Genomic DNA, 16,871 nt, shown 5'->3' on the forward strand with positions numbered 1-16,871 from the left:
TGAAATGGTTCATTTTTCAATTTTCTGATCTTTTAAGACTGGCTTTTCTGTGAACTGAGAGTATGACAAGTGTTTAATCTAATAATATCAAGTGTATACTGTATTACATTAGCACATCTATATTGTCTGTGTAATAAATACAGTCTTTATCATGTGATGAAAATAATCTGATGTTCCTTTAAGCATGCCATGCAAAGTCCTTTTTTCTTTCATTTGACATAATGAATTTAGTAATTTCAAAAGTGTCACATTATGGCAATACACATGACAGCTGAAATACTATCAAGTTTTAACTGCATCATGGCAGCTTACAGTGCACAAAGCAGCAGTGGAAAGCAGTGAGAGTGCCACTTACAGTCTGTCACAACTACTCAACTCTGCCATTACAGCCCAAAAGCAGCCATAGGCAGTATGTAAATGAATGTATATGGCTTTGTTCCAATAAAATTTTATGAACATTGAAGTGTGAGTTTCATATGACTTTTACATATTATAAAATATCCTAATTTTTAATCCTTTAAAAATATAAAACCTGGAGATCAGTAGTTCATTGGTAGAGTGCATTCATACAAAACTCTAGGTTCAGTCCCCAGCACCCCCTCCCACCAAATGTGAAAGCCATTCTTGGATTGCAAGGGAATAGAAACAGGCAAGTGTCTTAAGCCAGGTGCCGTGGTGCACAGGAGGATTGCAAGTTGAAAGCCAGCCTCAACAATGTAGTGAGGCCCTAAGCAACTTAGCAAGACTCTAAATTTAAAAATATAAAAAGGGCTGGGGATGTTGCTCAGTGGTTAAGCACCCCTGGCTTCAATCCCTGGTACCAAAAAAAAAAAGATATCTTAATAGTATACATAATGACCTGTTTCTAAGATTGGTCTCCTTTCTCCTTTTAGATAATTTTCCACTTGTTCATCAAGATGGAAAACTCGGATTCTAACGATAAAGGAAGTGGCGATCAATCTGCAGCACAGCGCAGAAGTCAGATGGACCGATTGGATCGAGAAGAAGCTTTCTATCAGTTTGTAAATAACCTGAGTGAAGAAGATTATAGGCTTATGAGAGATAACAATTTGCTAGGCACCCCAGGTATGCTGCATGTAATTTAAGGATTTATATATGTAAATTGCTGGTTGTAAAAGTCTTGTTTTTTTAGTCATTATGAAAAAATGATTAATACAAGGAATATAGAATGGCATTTACTGCTGTACTTCTTACTTTATTCATTTCTATTTGGAAATCCTGTCAGAAATTTTAAAGTTATAAATTATGAATTTTTAGCAAAATGAATCAAAAAAGGAGCTGGACAATCTCTTTGTTCTTAGTTAGCTTTCTTTAACTTATATAAATGGGTCCAAGTGTGAAATAGATAATGTAAACTTTAGTTCCTGGGACAGACCTTTATTTTGTCATCTCCAATTCTCCAAATATGTCCTAGATATAATCCTATAGAGTTAGTCATGGGTAAAATAGCAGTTAGAACTTTTGGTTATTCTCTCTCTTTTGACCCTGGCTAAAACTAAGCATCTCTCTTCCTCCTCATTTCTATTTCTACTACACTTTGGGTGGTTGCATGTTTTGAAAGGTAAGGGTTTAAGCAGGATTTTTAAGAGGGAGTGTGTTCACTAACTCAGGAAGCTAAAGCAGGAGGATTACAAGTTCAAGGCCAGCCTGGGCAACTTATTGAGACTCTGTCTTATAATAAATTTTTTTAAAGGGTTAAGGACATAGTTCAGTTGTATAATGCTTCCTAGAATGTGCAAAGTCCTGGGTTTTGATCACCAGTACCACAAAAAATAGACTTGTGGGGGTTGCATTTTGAGCCAACAGTACCAGACTTCAGTCAAGAATGCCTTAGTTGGAGCTCTGGCCCTGCTGTTACTTGGTGTGTCTTCTGGCAAGTCAATCACTCTCTCAGTCTGTTTTTTCATTTTAAAATGCAGATAACAATATCTACTTCCCAAAATTGCAATTTTAAAAAATTAGATATTATATGCAAAAGTATTTTAAAAATTAGAAATTTTGTATATGTACATGCTGGGGATTGAAGCCAGGGCCTCGAGAATACTGAGCACTTGGCTCTAACAGTGAGCTACATCCTGGTTTTCACCTCAGATATTTAAGAATCTCTAGTTTTCTTTTTTTTTAATTTTATAGGTTTTTTTTAAACTATGCTCTTAACTATTTTAAACATAATATTTTTCTTATAATTTTCATGTGTCAAATCACCATTGGGCACTGATGAAGTATTTATTCCCCTAAGCTTATTTTTGCCCTATGATGTTTTGCTTGTTGTAATTTGGAAAATATTTTTAAACTTTCAGGTGAAAGTACTGAGGAAGAGTTGCTAAGAAGACTACAACAAATTAAGGAGGGCCCACCACCCCAAAACTCAGATGAAAATAGAGGTATATTTTGCTTTGGGAGGTGGGTAGGGGATGGAATGATAAGCACTTCATAATAGTAAATGTCAGACAAAGATTATCCAGAAATGGCACAAATTAATTTGGTGCTAAGTAACTGCTCATAAAAAGAGAAGTGGCATTTTCTTGATATTTGGTGAGAATGTCAACATGTTTTTTTTTTTCTGCCTCACCTTTGGGTTGTTTGCATTAATTGGGACACAGTGAGGAATGGCCTATTTAAAATGTTATTCCTTTTTCCTCTTGGTTTTCCACGGCCGTTGAAATTTCTCCTTACTTAATTTCTTATTTATAAATATATGGCTTTCTCACAAGCAATATGAAATGCTACATTGTCTGTCCCAGTGGTTCTCAATAAGGTGTAATTTTGCCCCCCTCAGGGGAGTATTGGCAATGTCTAGATACATTTTTGGTTGACACAATAGAGAGTTTCTGCCAGCATCTAGCAGGTAAAGATGAGCAAGTATGTAGCCAAACATCCTGATATCCTATAATACACAGTATAGTTCCCAGAATTAATTGGCTTAAGATGTCAGGAGTGCCACTGCCAATAAATCCTGCTGTAACCTCAGGTTTGGTGTTTCCCTCCCAATATGAAATAGGGAATTTGATTATGACACTTAAGCTAAGAGCTTAGAAGTCATGTAGACTGATGAAAGTTTGACAGAAATAAAATTTGTATCTAAATACTACCATTGGTGTTTTGACAGTGGACTGAGAAAATGTTGCCTTCTGTCAATCCCACAGTGCTATGCAAGGCTCTGTGTATCATGAAATACTGAAAATAGACTTCCTTCAGGTCCCCTTTAAAGATAAAAGTAATTTTCTGGGTTGGGGTTATAGCTCAGTTGGTAGAGTGTTTGCTTCGCATGCACAAAAGCCATTCAATCCCCAGCACCACGCACCACACACACACACACACACACACACACACACACACACACAAATCATTTTCTAAATTTCTCTAGGGATTAACTTACTGTTTTCAAATACAATTGAATTTCTCCTGCCTTTTACTTGCAAATCTATGTGGTAGAGATTATAAAAATCTACAAATGTGAAAGTTGGTCATAATATTTAAGTTCTTTAGTACAAAGTTACAGAGTACTATTATGTGATTGTCCTAATTTTAGTAGTTCCTTTTCTCCCTCTCCCTACCCTTTGTTTTAAACAGGTGGAGGAGACTCTTCAGATGATGTGTCTAATGGTGACTCTATAATAGACTGGCTGAACTCTGTCAGACAAACTGGAAATACGACAAGAAGTGGGCAAAGAGGAAACCAGTCTTGGAGAGCAGTGAGCCGGACTAATCCAAACAGTGGTGATTTCAGATTCAGTTTAGAGATAAATGTTAACCGTAATAATGGGAGCCAAAACCCAGAGAATGAAAATGAGCCATCTGTGAGGCGTTCTAGTGGAGAAAATATGGAAAACAGTAGCCAAAGGCAAGTGGAAAATCCACGATCTGAATCAGCATCTGCAAGACCATCTAGGTCTGATCGAAATTCAACTGAAGCATTAACAGGAGAAGCTCCACCTCCTAGAGGTCAAAGACGGGCAAGAAGCAGGAGCCCAGACCATCGGAGAACCAGAGCAAGAGCTGAAAGAAGTAGATCACCCCTTCATCCAATGAGTGAAATTCCAAGAAGATCTCATCATAATATATCATCTCAGACTTTTGAGCACCCTTTAGTAAATGAGACAGAGGGAAGTTCTAGAACCCGGCACCATGTAACATTGAGACAGCAAATAACTGGACCTGAATTGCTAAGTAGAGGTCTTTTTGCAGCTTCTGGAACAAGAAATGCCTCTCAAGGAGCTAGTTCTTCAGATACAGCTGGCACTGGTGAATCTACAGGATCAGGACAGAGACCTCCAACCATAGTCCTTGATCTTCAAGTAAGAAGAGTTCGTCCTGGAGAATATCGCCAGAGAGATAGTATAGCTAGCAGAACTCGGTCGAGGTCTCAGACACCAAACAATACGGTCACTTATGAAAGTGAGCGAGGAGGTTTCAGGCGCACGTTTTCACGTTCTGAGCGGGCAGGTGTGAGAACCTATGTCAGTACCATCAGGATTCCCATTCGTAGAATCTTAAATACCGGTTTAAGTGAGACTACATCTGTTGCAATTCAGACCATGTTAAGGCAGATAATGACAGGTTTTGGTGAGCTAAGCTACTTTATGTATAGTGATAGTGATTCAGAGCCTAGTGGCTCCGTCCCAAGTGGAAATATGGAAAGAGTAGAGTCACGGAATGGAAGAGGGGGTTCTGGTGGTGGTAGCAGTTCTGGTTCCAGTTCAAGTTCCAGCCCTAGTTCCAGTTCTAGTGGTGAAAGTTCAGAAACTAGCTCAGAGGTATTTGAAGGCAGTAATGAAGGAAGCTCATCAGGCTCATCAGGTGTCAGGCGAGAGGGCCGACATAGGGCCCCAGTCACTTTTGATGAAAGTGGCTCTTTGCCTTTCCTTAGTCTGGCTCAGTTTTTCCTCTTAAATGAGGATGATGATGATCAACCTAGAGGACTCACAAAAGAACAGATTGACAACTTGGCAATGAGAAGTTTTGGTGAAAACGATGCATTAAAAACCTGTAGTGTTTGCATTACAGAATATACAGAAGGCAACAAACTTCGTAAACTACCTTGTTCCCATGAGTACCATGTCCACTGCATCGATCGCTGGTTATCTGAGAATTCTACCTGTCCTATTTGTCGCAGAGCAGTCTTAGCTTCTGGTAACAGAGAAAGTGTTGTGTAATTAAGATCTGAACTCTCAGCTATGTAGCTGATATAGTGATGGGCAAATAGGAATCACTTGCTTTATGTCCACTTTTTGAGTGGTGCTTAAATGTAAAGGAACAACCTGAATTGAGTCATTGCTTTCTGAAGGAATCATGTCCTTTTTCCAGTTTCTGTTTGAGAATGAGATATTTAAAAAGCAATGTTTTAGGATCTAAAAATCTGACTTCAGTACCAGTTGAATCAATAGCTTTTCTGTTACTGATGATTTATCATGTATACTTGTCAGTTTCCCTTTGTTATTTTAAAAGATCTGCCTTAGCAATGGCTCCTGTCTGTTTCTTGTTGACCTTTAACATTTCCCATGCTGTAGGAGAGAGGGGTAAAGGAAATTCCCAGTTAAGACTAAGTTACAGTATGTGTTTCATAAGTAATTACTTAAAGCTATACCATTCCCAGTTTAGTTGACACAAATTCAGTCACATTCTGAATATTGTTTGTTCACCTTTCAGACTAGTTGATACTGGACATGTCAGTGTAAATAACACTAAAGTTAGGATCTTCTAAGTGTATAACTGTCTCCTAAGCCCATCACTGTGGCACACTGTAGAGTGAGCTTATAGTTTAATTGAGATATTTATCTTGTGGAAATATTAAAAAGCCTATGCTTGTGTAAGTGAAAAAAATCACATTCATTTGTTTAAAAATGTAAAGCTATTTTGTAGAGGCTCAGTACTTTTCCAATGCACTGTTGTATTAATGCATTAAAAATTGTAAAGTACCATGCTTAGAAATGAGAAAACTGCTTTTTGTGAGCCAACGTAGTTAAAAAACACACCAAACAAAGTACGAAGCTGCTTTTGTAAGTGTGTAGATGTCAAGAGCAGAACATATCTATAATATTTAATGTATGTGAACAGCTACTGTGACATGAAAAGGAAAGGACCGTGCAGAATTAAACTACATTAAAGACCAATGGAAATCACATATTAACTTGGATTTAGGCAGGAAGTGAAAGATGGAAGTAAAGAAAACTGCTCTGAAGAATTTGAAGTGTTCATGAAGACAGTAATATGCAGACACAAACTGGTTACATGCTGTGAGAGCAGCAGCAGCTTGTCCCTGTGTTCTACTTGAATAGATGAAGCAGAAGACCAGCAAATTTGGCAGAGCTTTCTTTGGTTTATGAAAAATGAACCACTACCACCTAACACAAGTTAAATTGATGTTTTTACAAGTCTGCTCCTCAAAAATAAAAAGGTGGAGGAAAGAGACTATAAACCACTTTTAGCATAAGAATTGCAGTTGGTTCAGATGTGTGTGCTAATAGGAAAGTCTCGAATTTGCTTGTTTTCAAGATTTGTCCTGTAAGGTACTAGTACACACTTGTTAATATTTCATTATTATCTCTCTAGCACAGATCTAACATGTCACATTTAAAGACCTGTTGAAGAATTAAGGAATTTTCATCCTTTGTTGAAAGTGAGTCATGTTGGGTTATTTGAAATTAAATTTTTTAATTGTGCTGCCCATATCTGAAGATGAGATTGCTGGCTCACTATCTATGGACATGCACTTTATGTTGTTTTCTTACTAGTAACCCCGGTACACTTGCCTAATTTCTCTTTTGAGACCAATTGAGGTTAGGATTAGTCTGGCTGTGGAACAGATACTTGTTTTTCTGGGAATAGCAGGCCAGAAGAGGGACTGAACACATCCTTGGCCTTAAACAAAATTAGCTAACTACCCAGAAATATTCAAATACTGTATGAAATAAACAAGTCTGCTTTTGGAATTACCTGGCTACCTTCACCGTTATCACCTAAGCTGTAAAGATTATTTCAAAACTCATTCTTTCATGTTTTCTTCTGGCTTTCAATCCTACCTAAGTATCAAGGAAATTAACTTGTGTAAATATGGTAGTTGTTTACTAAGGATATGTACTGCTCTTGCAAGGAAATAATGTCCAAACAAAGCTTCACTTATTTTTTTTAATATAAGCAGATTTCACTGTTTATGGCGCTTATGTAATACATTTTATCTTTTTAAAAAAATGTCCATGTAAAAGTAAGGATTCCTTTATATTTGTGAGCCTCCTTGTCTCCTTCCCTTAAGGGTATAATCAGTGGTTTTCATATCTGCAGGGTAGTACTGATTGGCTAAAAACAAGTCCATTTTCTTCTTGATATAAAATATTCCATTAACATAGGGGTGGTCATTTAAAATAGTTTTTCAAACAACTGCAGCACGTTCTAAGCATAAAAGAGTTATTGGCAACAGGTACCTCCCTAACTTCCCAAGATGTATTACTTATTTGTGAAGTATTAAAACTAAGAGGTAACTCAAGCAGAATGCTGGTCATGAATGTAGATGTTGAAGCTCTTCATAAACACTGGAAATAGAACTTTTTAAGTTTTTAGCTTTCGATAGAATGCACATACTGGACATGTGCATGTGGACACCTTTTTCATTAGCACTCTTATCCATTGGACTGCATAGAATGAATACATGTATTTTTAGTGGAATTTGCTACTTAATTTTTTTATTTTGCAAAGTCCATAACTAATATATGCTTACTAATGTGGACACTGAAGACAAGGTCATTTGCAGGTGTCAGATGTACAATGGAGAACAAAAATCCTTTTTCACCACCAGCATCCAAACACCTATACTTGAGAGAGCATTTTCTTGCAAAAGACTTTACATTTCATTTTGTATCTTTGCACTTTTTCTTTATTACAAAAAGGTCCTGTCTTTAAGACCTACTTTGAACTTCATGCAGTAGTAGGAACAAAAACAATGTTGGGAGATCACATTGTTCAAAGCATAGGGAAAAGTACTAAAATCTGAGTTTCCTTGAATATTTCAGATTTTTTTTAATTCACTTAGTAGTGTGAAACATTTGCAGTGTTTTGTTTAACTCCAAGCAGCTGACAAGGTTGAGATTTACTAGTATCAGAAAACAAAACTGAACAAGTTTAGATTAAAAGTTTGCAGACAATTTGTATCAGCACTAGAAAAGGGTGGTGTTAATTTGGAACATTTGCTCTAAAAAGAACATATTAGTTACACTCAGTGGTGTTAATGGATGTGGGGACTGAGAAAACTGTTCACATTAGTGTTGGATTGTAAGTAATAATTGTACAGTTAATAAGAAAACCTTTTAACTCCAGCAGGTAATACACATAATCTTTAAGACCATGATTATTGGAATTCATCCAAACTTTAAGATAGGAAACTAACTGGTTAGCTCTAAGTGTTACCTCAATATCCCCCCCCCCCCCCGGGAAAACATCCTTTCCGTGCCAAGTATTCTCTCCTAGTGTCAGTGTCTCTCATTTATCAAGGGTTATCACTTAATATGCTTTGTATTTAATCACCTGCTTCCCAAGGGTCCACAATGTGAAATGGGTCAAGCATCAGCCATGATTTTCAGTCAGTTCCCAAAATACCTATGTGGTAGAAAAATACAGCAAAATGCCTCTTAAAAGACCATTTTTACAGCTTACTAGAGTATAGAGGCACCTTGTGGTGGTGGTTAACATTTTTAAAGATGGACATTTTTATCTGCCCCCTTTGTTCTTTTGTGAATGAAAATAATTTGCCTTATTTGATTTTTTTTTTTTTTGTAAATGTTTCACTTTACTGGCTTCCCTGTCAGATTTTTACCAGCATTATGTACACAGAAGCCATGTTTTCAGGGCACTTTTGTTTTTTACTAGTCTTCTAAGACTTTGCTAATTGCTACTTTCTGAAGTATTCTATACCTTAGCAATCCAAGAAGTTGATAAAGGCACATGTTGAAGTGTCTGTTTTTTCTTTTTAGTGTAATTCTTCAGTATGTTTAATATTCAATAACAGTGTTGTAATTCATTGAGTTAACTAGTAAATTGTGTGCTTTTGAAAAAAAACATTTGGAAATGTACCTTGATGAAACATGCTTCATTTGGAAAATGCAAGGTCTGAGGAAGTAGTATTCGATTTTTAAATCAGTTTTAATAAGCAGCTAAAATCAGCTGTGAGTTCAGTATACCTGGCCTTTAAAATTTTTAGCATTCAGAAATGATTTTTTTCTTTAACTGGGCAGTTCTAAAATATTATCTAATATTCTCAATGAGTTAATGTTATTTAAATCTACTTTGTATCTCAAAGTCTACAGCATAGAATAGAATTGTTATGAGGGTGTTAGAACTCTCAAGGGATAAAGCAACAGTTTATCAGTTTTATGGTTTTTTCCATGTCTATATAGGTGTTTGGATTCAGATCTAAAAGAAACGGTCATACCATGCAACACTCAAAATTTCAATCAGATACTTGTTTTTGATGAGGATTTGTTTACTAAAAGTTCCACTTGGTTCTGGTGGTGGCTATCTTAAAGACATGTAGTGAAAGTGAAAGTGAGCCCCATACCACTGTGCCTCATGACTCAAGAGTTTCCTTGATCAGTTCCTCATCCTGCAGATTTACTCCATTACCAAGGTTTGGTTGAAGAACCAGCTGCCCAGCCTTAACTCTGTATTTAGTGCCCTGCTACTAACATTCTTCTGATTGATGTTTTAACTGTTCGATGTTTGGATTTTACCTCTTGATACAAGCTCCATTTGTCCCTGGTGCTGCTTTTAAAGATATAGGGCCATGTGATCAGGTATCAAGTTGAGTAGGTACGCAGTGGGCCTGGTTATATACCCGTGCCTGTTTTATCTTCTCCCAGGAAGAGCTGCTTTGGTATAGATGTTTACTTGGATTCACATAAAGAACTGGGCAGCAGTCTTGGAAAGCTTTCTGAAACCTATAAGAACCTGAAGGGATTTGGGGGGAACATTAATAAAGGCTGCCTTTATGTCTTTGAACATGAAGCACATAAATGTATGTTCTGTAAAGACTAAAGTGATTGTTGTACCAGGGCTTCCTGACCTCTGGGAGAGAGTTTCAAAAAAAGCAGAGAGGAGCACAAAGTGAAGTGAATTTGGTTGGGTGGTTTTATCTGATTTCTCATTTTCTTTCAATTTAAAGCTGAACATAACACCCTTCTCCAATATGTATCCAGCAAACTCCTGGTTGGGAAGCCCTGTATTAAATTTTGAGAATGTACCCAGTTTTCTTATTTTTTTTGTACAGTGCTTTACACCTGCGAAAAATTAACTTGTTTAATGCAAAACAAGACCTTGGAAGGTCAGTCATATTAAAGCTGGTTTGATTATTAATAGTTATCTTTTAGGAAGAAGCTTTTTCCCTATGTAAGATGTCATACTGCAGATTTAAAATATAGACTATCAATAAAATGCATGAAGTGATCATTTGTGCTTGATCATATCTCCTTGGGGCTTTCTTTAAAAGGGGGACTCTGATAAAAGATTGTGTTGCTTCAAACCAATGTCAAATAGACTTGATTTTTAGAATCAAGTGGAATAAGAGTGCAACCTGGATTTTTATTCCAACCTCACTGCTATGAGTATGGGCAGGTACTGGTTTATATGATAGACTTCCATTTTATCTGTGTTGTATAGTCCAATGGCTTAATCATTGGTAAAATAAAAGATTAAAGTATATTCCAATACAAGAATCCTGGGAAGATTTATGTAAATGACATTTTAAGTAGGTGCATCTTTGCTGTTCTTGTATTCTCACCATTGCTCTGATCTCCCTTGCTTTGTCTTCATATATACAAAAATTTTCTAGGTGTGTGTGAGTGCTTGTGCAGTTTGTTACCACCCCTGTCTCCAACCTCTTAAACATGTTGCCTAAACCACTAAGATTTCTTTGTTTCCAAGTAGGTCGTCATATTCAGACACCTGGATAAGGCTTCCCTTGGCATCCATTTAGCCTCTGGTGCCTACAGAGCTCTCTATCATTGGCATCAGAACTCAGTTCCTCAGGGTAGTTTTGGTATTATCAGCTCTTCGCCTGTGACCTAGGGTTTAAGTTTTAGGTGGACACATATCCTTATTTTACATTTATGTGGTGCTGAGGATAGAATCCAGTGCCTTATGTATGCTAGGCGAGCGCTGTACCCTGAGCCACAACCCCAGCCCCGTGACTGGGGTTTCTTCTTTAGTAACTCACAATTCTAAAAAAGTTTGCACTAGAACAATGTAAGATGCCCATACATAGGCATCTTTTTGAGGAAAAGCTGGTGAAAAGGACCCTGACACCTAAAACAGAATTTGATAAATTTGGGTGTATTATAAACTGTTTTTTTTTTCTCGTATTATAAACTATTTTTTTTCGTTGGGTGCTGGGGATGGAATACAGGGCTTTATGCATACTAATGATCATGTGCTCTCAATGAACTGTACTCCCAGCTCCTTAATGGAAATTTTCTTTTACTAGAGTCCAGATTTTTTTTTTAAGGTCTTGGAATTTGGTTAAGATTTAAATATAAAACCTTGCAGATGGATGACTAATAGCCATATTACAAATGGCTAAACTGGTCTACCAGGCTTTATGTTAAATACTCTGTATCAGTTATTTAACCTTCACAGTGAGGTGGAAGTTTACCACCCTGTTCCATAGGTGAAAGCTGAGATACCCATGTTATTTCCACTCATTAAATTCCAGAGTTTTTCTTCTTGGTGCCCTTAATCCTGCTACCATATGACCTTGTGTTTCAATATTCCTTCCAAGCCCTAGGGTCAATTGTTCATGAAGGTATGATTTCTTAAAATAAATGTCAGTTAGGGCTGGTTGTCCAAGGGACACTTACAAGAGCAAATCATTCTAGGGAGGATTAAAGATTATAATGTGCTGGGCATAGTGGTGCATGCATGTAATCCCATCTGCTCCAGAGGCTGAGTTAGGAGGATCCCAAGTGCCAGGCCACCCTGTCTCAAAATATAAAAATTACTGGGGGTGCAACTCAGTGATGGAGTGCCTCTAGGTTTAATCCCTAGAACACACAAAAAAAATGTAAATTTTGATAAATCACATAAGGCATTACAAAATACACATAAGCATTACAAATAATGGGAGTCTTCAATCAGCTCTAGGACAAAAGGTATCAAAGGCTGGGTGTGGTGGCACATGCCTGTAATCCCAGCAACCAGAAGGGGCAGAGCCAGGAGAATTGCAAATTAGGTAAACCTCAGCAATTTAGCAAGGTCCTGTCTCAAAAAAGGGGTTGGGGATATAGTTCAGTGGTAAAGTAACCCTGGATTCAGTCTAGTACTTTAAAAAAACAATTATCAAGGTGTTCAATTCCCAGCACCACCAAAAAAAAAAAAGTTCCATTGGGCAGCCACAGGGATTCTAAGAATGTTATCTTTGCTCTAAAGATAATAGGAACTTGTCTTTTAGAAATAGTTTTATAAGCCATTGAGAAAACCAGCCCTATTCAGTTTGTTCACTTTATTTGCCATCCTTGAGGTGAATCTTAACTGTTTCCAAGAATCATCTTTCTCTCAATGGATAGAGGTTTGCCACCCTGAAGCATATTCAGGAATGTACTGTACATTCTAAAGGCAGTTTTAAATGAGGCATTTTTAAACAATAGGTACATAAGTGTTTAGAATAAGGAAACTTATTCTGGGGTCAGTAAACTGCTGGGGTCAGTACTTTGAGAAAAGTATTACAGCCAGATGTAGTTCCCAACACCTGTGATTCCAGTGACTTGAGGGGCTGAGAGGAGGATTACAAATTGAAGGCCAGCAACTGCGGATGTAGCTCAGTGGTAACACATCCCTGGGTTCAATCCCCAGTACCAAAAAAAAAAAAAAAAGAATTATTACAAGTCATTCAACGTTTGAAACAAGGATACAATCCGCACTCACAAGAAATGGTATTTCAGTGGGGAGACTTGTAGATAATATTACCAAAACCTTAAGGGACATACATTCTGTAATTGTCTCCATTCAAATGCATCAGAACTGCTAGAGCTAGAATGATATTCAAATTTGGGTGGAGCGTTAAGGAATAATTGGGTGAACAAGGACAGGCCTGAATTTTGAGTTTGTTTCCTCAACTAATAGAAATAGATATGTGTTGTACTCAACTACATCCTAGGCTAGTCTAAAGGTTCTCGTCCCTTTGTTTTTGGCAGGATGGAGACCTAAAGCCTCTGAAATATTGCTGGGTTTCTCACTGGATGGTCTTGGTGACTACTTTTAAAAAAGATTCACAATCAGTCCTCTATATGCACCAAATGTTCTAGATTAGTGCTGTCCAGTAGAATATAAAGTCACATGTAATTTTAAATAGCCACATTGCAAAAGGTAATTTGTAAAGAAATTTTAATGATGTTTTATTTAATGCAATAAAGTAAGTATTTCAACATGTGATCCATATAAAATTTTTGAGATAATCACATTTTTTTTTCTTGCTGAATCTTCAATTTGGACTATCAACATCTCAAGTGCTCATTGATCACATGTAGCTACTATATTGTATGGCAAAGTTCTGGAACAATATGGGAGAGAGTGAATAAAGTGGGTAGAATGCAAATGGTGGTGAGCTTTACAAGTTCAGCTTTGGATATGCATAAACACCTTATCTGCTCATCCACACTACCCAAGAACTAAATAAGCCTCATTCTTTTAATTGTGCACCAAAGCTATTAGCTTAAAGTGCCTATCCAGGCTTACAAAACTACCATCTTTCTACTCTTTTGAGGTTAAAAGACTACACCCCCTGCCAATGATTGAACTCTGTTAATTACCACAATACCTTAGCTAGTTAGGGAAACCCATTACAACTGCAGCATTATGGAGCAGTCAGTATCAGTTGTTACATTTATTTATTGCATAAACAAGCACCCCAAAATTTAGATTCTCTTAATTCAGTTTCCTAATAGGTGTTAAAATAATACAAATCATTTCCAAGCAGTTCATCTGAAAATTCCTGTATTTGAATATGCCTGGCATTTGTTAGAAGTCGCTAATCTGGATTTACAACGTTTCCATTTTATGTCAGACAGTGATAGTATATAGTTTAAGTGAGTTTTCTGGGGTGGGATAGGAAAAGTATACAATATGAGAATAAAGATCCAGTGAAATCAAGTATTTCCCAACATCAAATCTCTCTGATGCCATTGCTTTTTGTTTGGTTTGGTTTGGCAACAGGGAGTGAAATATTAACAGTCCTGTGAAGAAAGAACCTTTGGAGCTGAGATTTTAGAAAAAGCTGATTCATTTGGCTTGGCTTTACTTGTATTTTCTGAGTGAATATAACATTTTCTGCGGAAGAATCTGAAAATAATTTAGTAATAGTGAATGGATGTCGGTTTCTAGTGTGATTCCAATCTCTTTCTAGCACAAGAATCTTACTGCTTATTTGTAAGAAGCCGTCATCCAGCTTTTTTTTTTTAGATAAAAGGTTTATTTGGGCTCAGAGAGCTTTTTTTTAACCTTGGGTGTAGCCCCTCTACAAGCAAAACTTCATTCTGTTTTGCTTTGGCTCTGCTCTTTCCTGGGAGAAGGAAAAGAACAGAACAGTGTCTAGGAGTGTTAGCATGAAGGTGTAAGATTGTTCTTTTTTGCTCTTGTGCTGGGAATCTAACCCAGGGCCTGGTAAGTGCTCTACCACTGAGCTACATGCTACATCCACCCCCACCACCCCCTTTTTGTGTTACTGGAGTTTGAACCCAGGGATGCTTTACTACTGAATTACATCCCCAGCCCTTTTCTTTTTTTATTTTGAGACAGGGTCTTGCTAAGTTGCTGAGGCTGGTCTCAAACTTGTGATCCTCCTGCCTAAGCATCTCAAGTTGATGGGATTACAGGTATGTGACACTATACCTGGCTTGACCTGTTTTTTTTGTTTGTTTGTTTGTTTGTTTGTTGTTGTTGTTTTTAAGAAAGGACAGTGCATTGTGCAACACCACACCTGGCTTGACACCCGTTTTTGTTTTTTTTTTAAAGAATAGTACCCTGTGTGGTGGCACACACCTGTAATCCCAGCAATTTGGGAGGGCAAAAGAATCACAAATTCAAATTTGAGGCCAGCCTCAGCAACTTAGCAAGACCCTGTCTCAAAATAAAAGGGTCTAGAGAGATAGCTCAGTGGTAAAGCACCTCTGGGTTTAATCCCCAGTACCACAAAAAGAAAAGGTCAAAGCCACCAGGAAATAAACAATAAAGCTGGAGAAGCCCTTTTTCTTTCCTTCCTACCTCGAGGTATTCTCTTCAATTCATGCTATTGGTATATTGATTTTCAATACCTATAAGTTAAATCTTCATCATATGTTTTTGTTTTATTTTTTGGTGTTGAGGATTGAACCCTGGGGAGCTTAGCCACTGGACCACATCCCCAGTCATTTTTATTTTTTATTTTGAGACAGGGTCTCACTATGTTGCTTAATGCCTTGCTAATTAGCTGAGACTGGCTTCAAACTTGAGATCCTCCTGCGTCAGTCTCCTGAGTTGCTGGGATTATATGCATGCACTACCAAGCCTGGCTTCCAGCACATATTAAGTAGGCATGCCTTAGGCCTTATTACCTTTTCAAAAATGGCAGTTTAATGGGGTTGGGGTTGTGGCTCAGTGGTAGAGCTCTTGCCTTGTACATTTGAGGCACTGGATTCAATCTCAGCACCACATAAAAATGAAGGTATTGTGTTCACCTACTATATATATATAAAATTTTAAAATGGCAGTTTAAAAACCAGAGCCTAGAATGGGTTAGATTTCTGACAGCATCATGGGAACTCAATATCTATCCACAACTGAACCAAAGTGCCATGAGGCCCATGAGAAAGCATTCTATGATTTATAGCACCCACACTCTCCAATCACCACCACTCTACACTCTGAAAAGTTAAGGTGAACTGCCGTTATGGCAGAGAGGGAGGTGGAGAGATGGTTATGGATTGATGAGTAAGTCACATCCCCAAATGTGTATACTTATTAGCTGTCAGGCCTTTTCACATTTGTCCTTTAATTTCACACTCAGTTGGGGAGAAATTGGCTATTTGCATTTTATAAGTGAAACAATCAGAGGTTATGTGACATGCTCCAGGACCCACTGCTGTTATTGATCATTCAAAAAATATTTCTTGGAATCTATGTCCCAAGAACTGTCTCAGATACAGAAGATCCTGGGGTCAATAAGACAATAGCCCTTACCTTCATAGAGGCTACATTCTAATAGGGATAGCTAGGTAATATATATTTGTGTATACCAAGTCAGGTTGTGATTAAATGTTGTGAAGAAAATAAGATGAGGTGATTTGATTGGGACTGAGATGGGGATACTTTCTGGCAGATGACACAAACTGGGGCCTATGAATGAATACAAGTTGGTAGTACATTCCAGTCCCAGGAAATGAGCACCACTCATTATTTGGAGGGAGGAAAAGGTACAGTGTTGAACAGGGAAATGGATAAGAGACAAGGCAGGGGCTAGTTCCTGAAGTTTTATAGCTCAAGGAAGGGAGATAGGATTTGATTCTGAGATAAGCTATTGGAAAGTCTTAATCATAGGAGTCAAGTGCTCTGATTTAAATAAAATGGCACAATCAGGGCTAGGAGGCAGATCTGACCTGAGGGTTACTGCATGCCACTATAAAAGAAGACTCTCCCAAGTCTGTTCTTTTCCTTCTCCAAATGGAAGTTTAGTCAAGCTGGGTGGACAGTACCATGGAGATGACTCTGCAGTGCTCTAGACTTCTCTTTCTAGGGTTCCTTGTTTTCCTAAAACTTGGTTTGTTGGGTGCATACAAACAATGATACTGTTCTTTGTTTTATTTTGGTCTAATCTGATAAAATAATGACCATCGCTGAGG

At 37.5% G+C, this 16,871-nt stretch overlaps 1 protein-coding gene across 2 annotated transcripts in view; it reads left to right on the forward strand.

Annotated features, from left to right (window-relative positions):
- The window catches only part of Rlim (ring finger protein, LIM domain interacting), a 31,755-nt gene extending 21,302 nt beyond the window's left edge, over positions 1-10,453 (forward strand). For both annotated transcript variants that reach the window (XM_077106975.1, XM_077106974.1), the window contains 3 exons: positions 894-1,086; positions 2,322-2,405; positions 3,595-10,453. In XM_077106975.1, coding sequence (XP_076963090.1) covers positions 918-1,086; positions 2,322-2,405; positions 3,595-5,177 — 1,836 coding nt within the window. In that variant the 5' untranslated portion in view covers positions 894-917 and the 3' untranslated portion in view covers positions 5,178-10,453. The remainder of the gene's footprint in view (positions 1-893; positions 1,087-2,321; positions 2,406-3,594) is intronic.
- Positions 10,454-16,871: the final 6,418 nt, after the last annotated feature.

Source organism: Callospermophilus lateralis, chromosome X (assembly GCF_048772815.1).
Source record: "Callospermophilus lateralis isolate mCalLat2 chromosome X, mCalLat2.hap1, whole genome shotgun sequence".
In the NCBI taxonomy this organism is placed as follows: Eukaryota; Metazoa; Chordata; class Mammalia; order Rodentia; family Sciuridae; genus Callospermophilus; species Callospermophilus lateralis.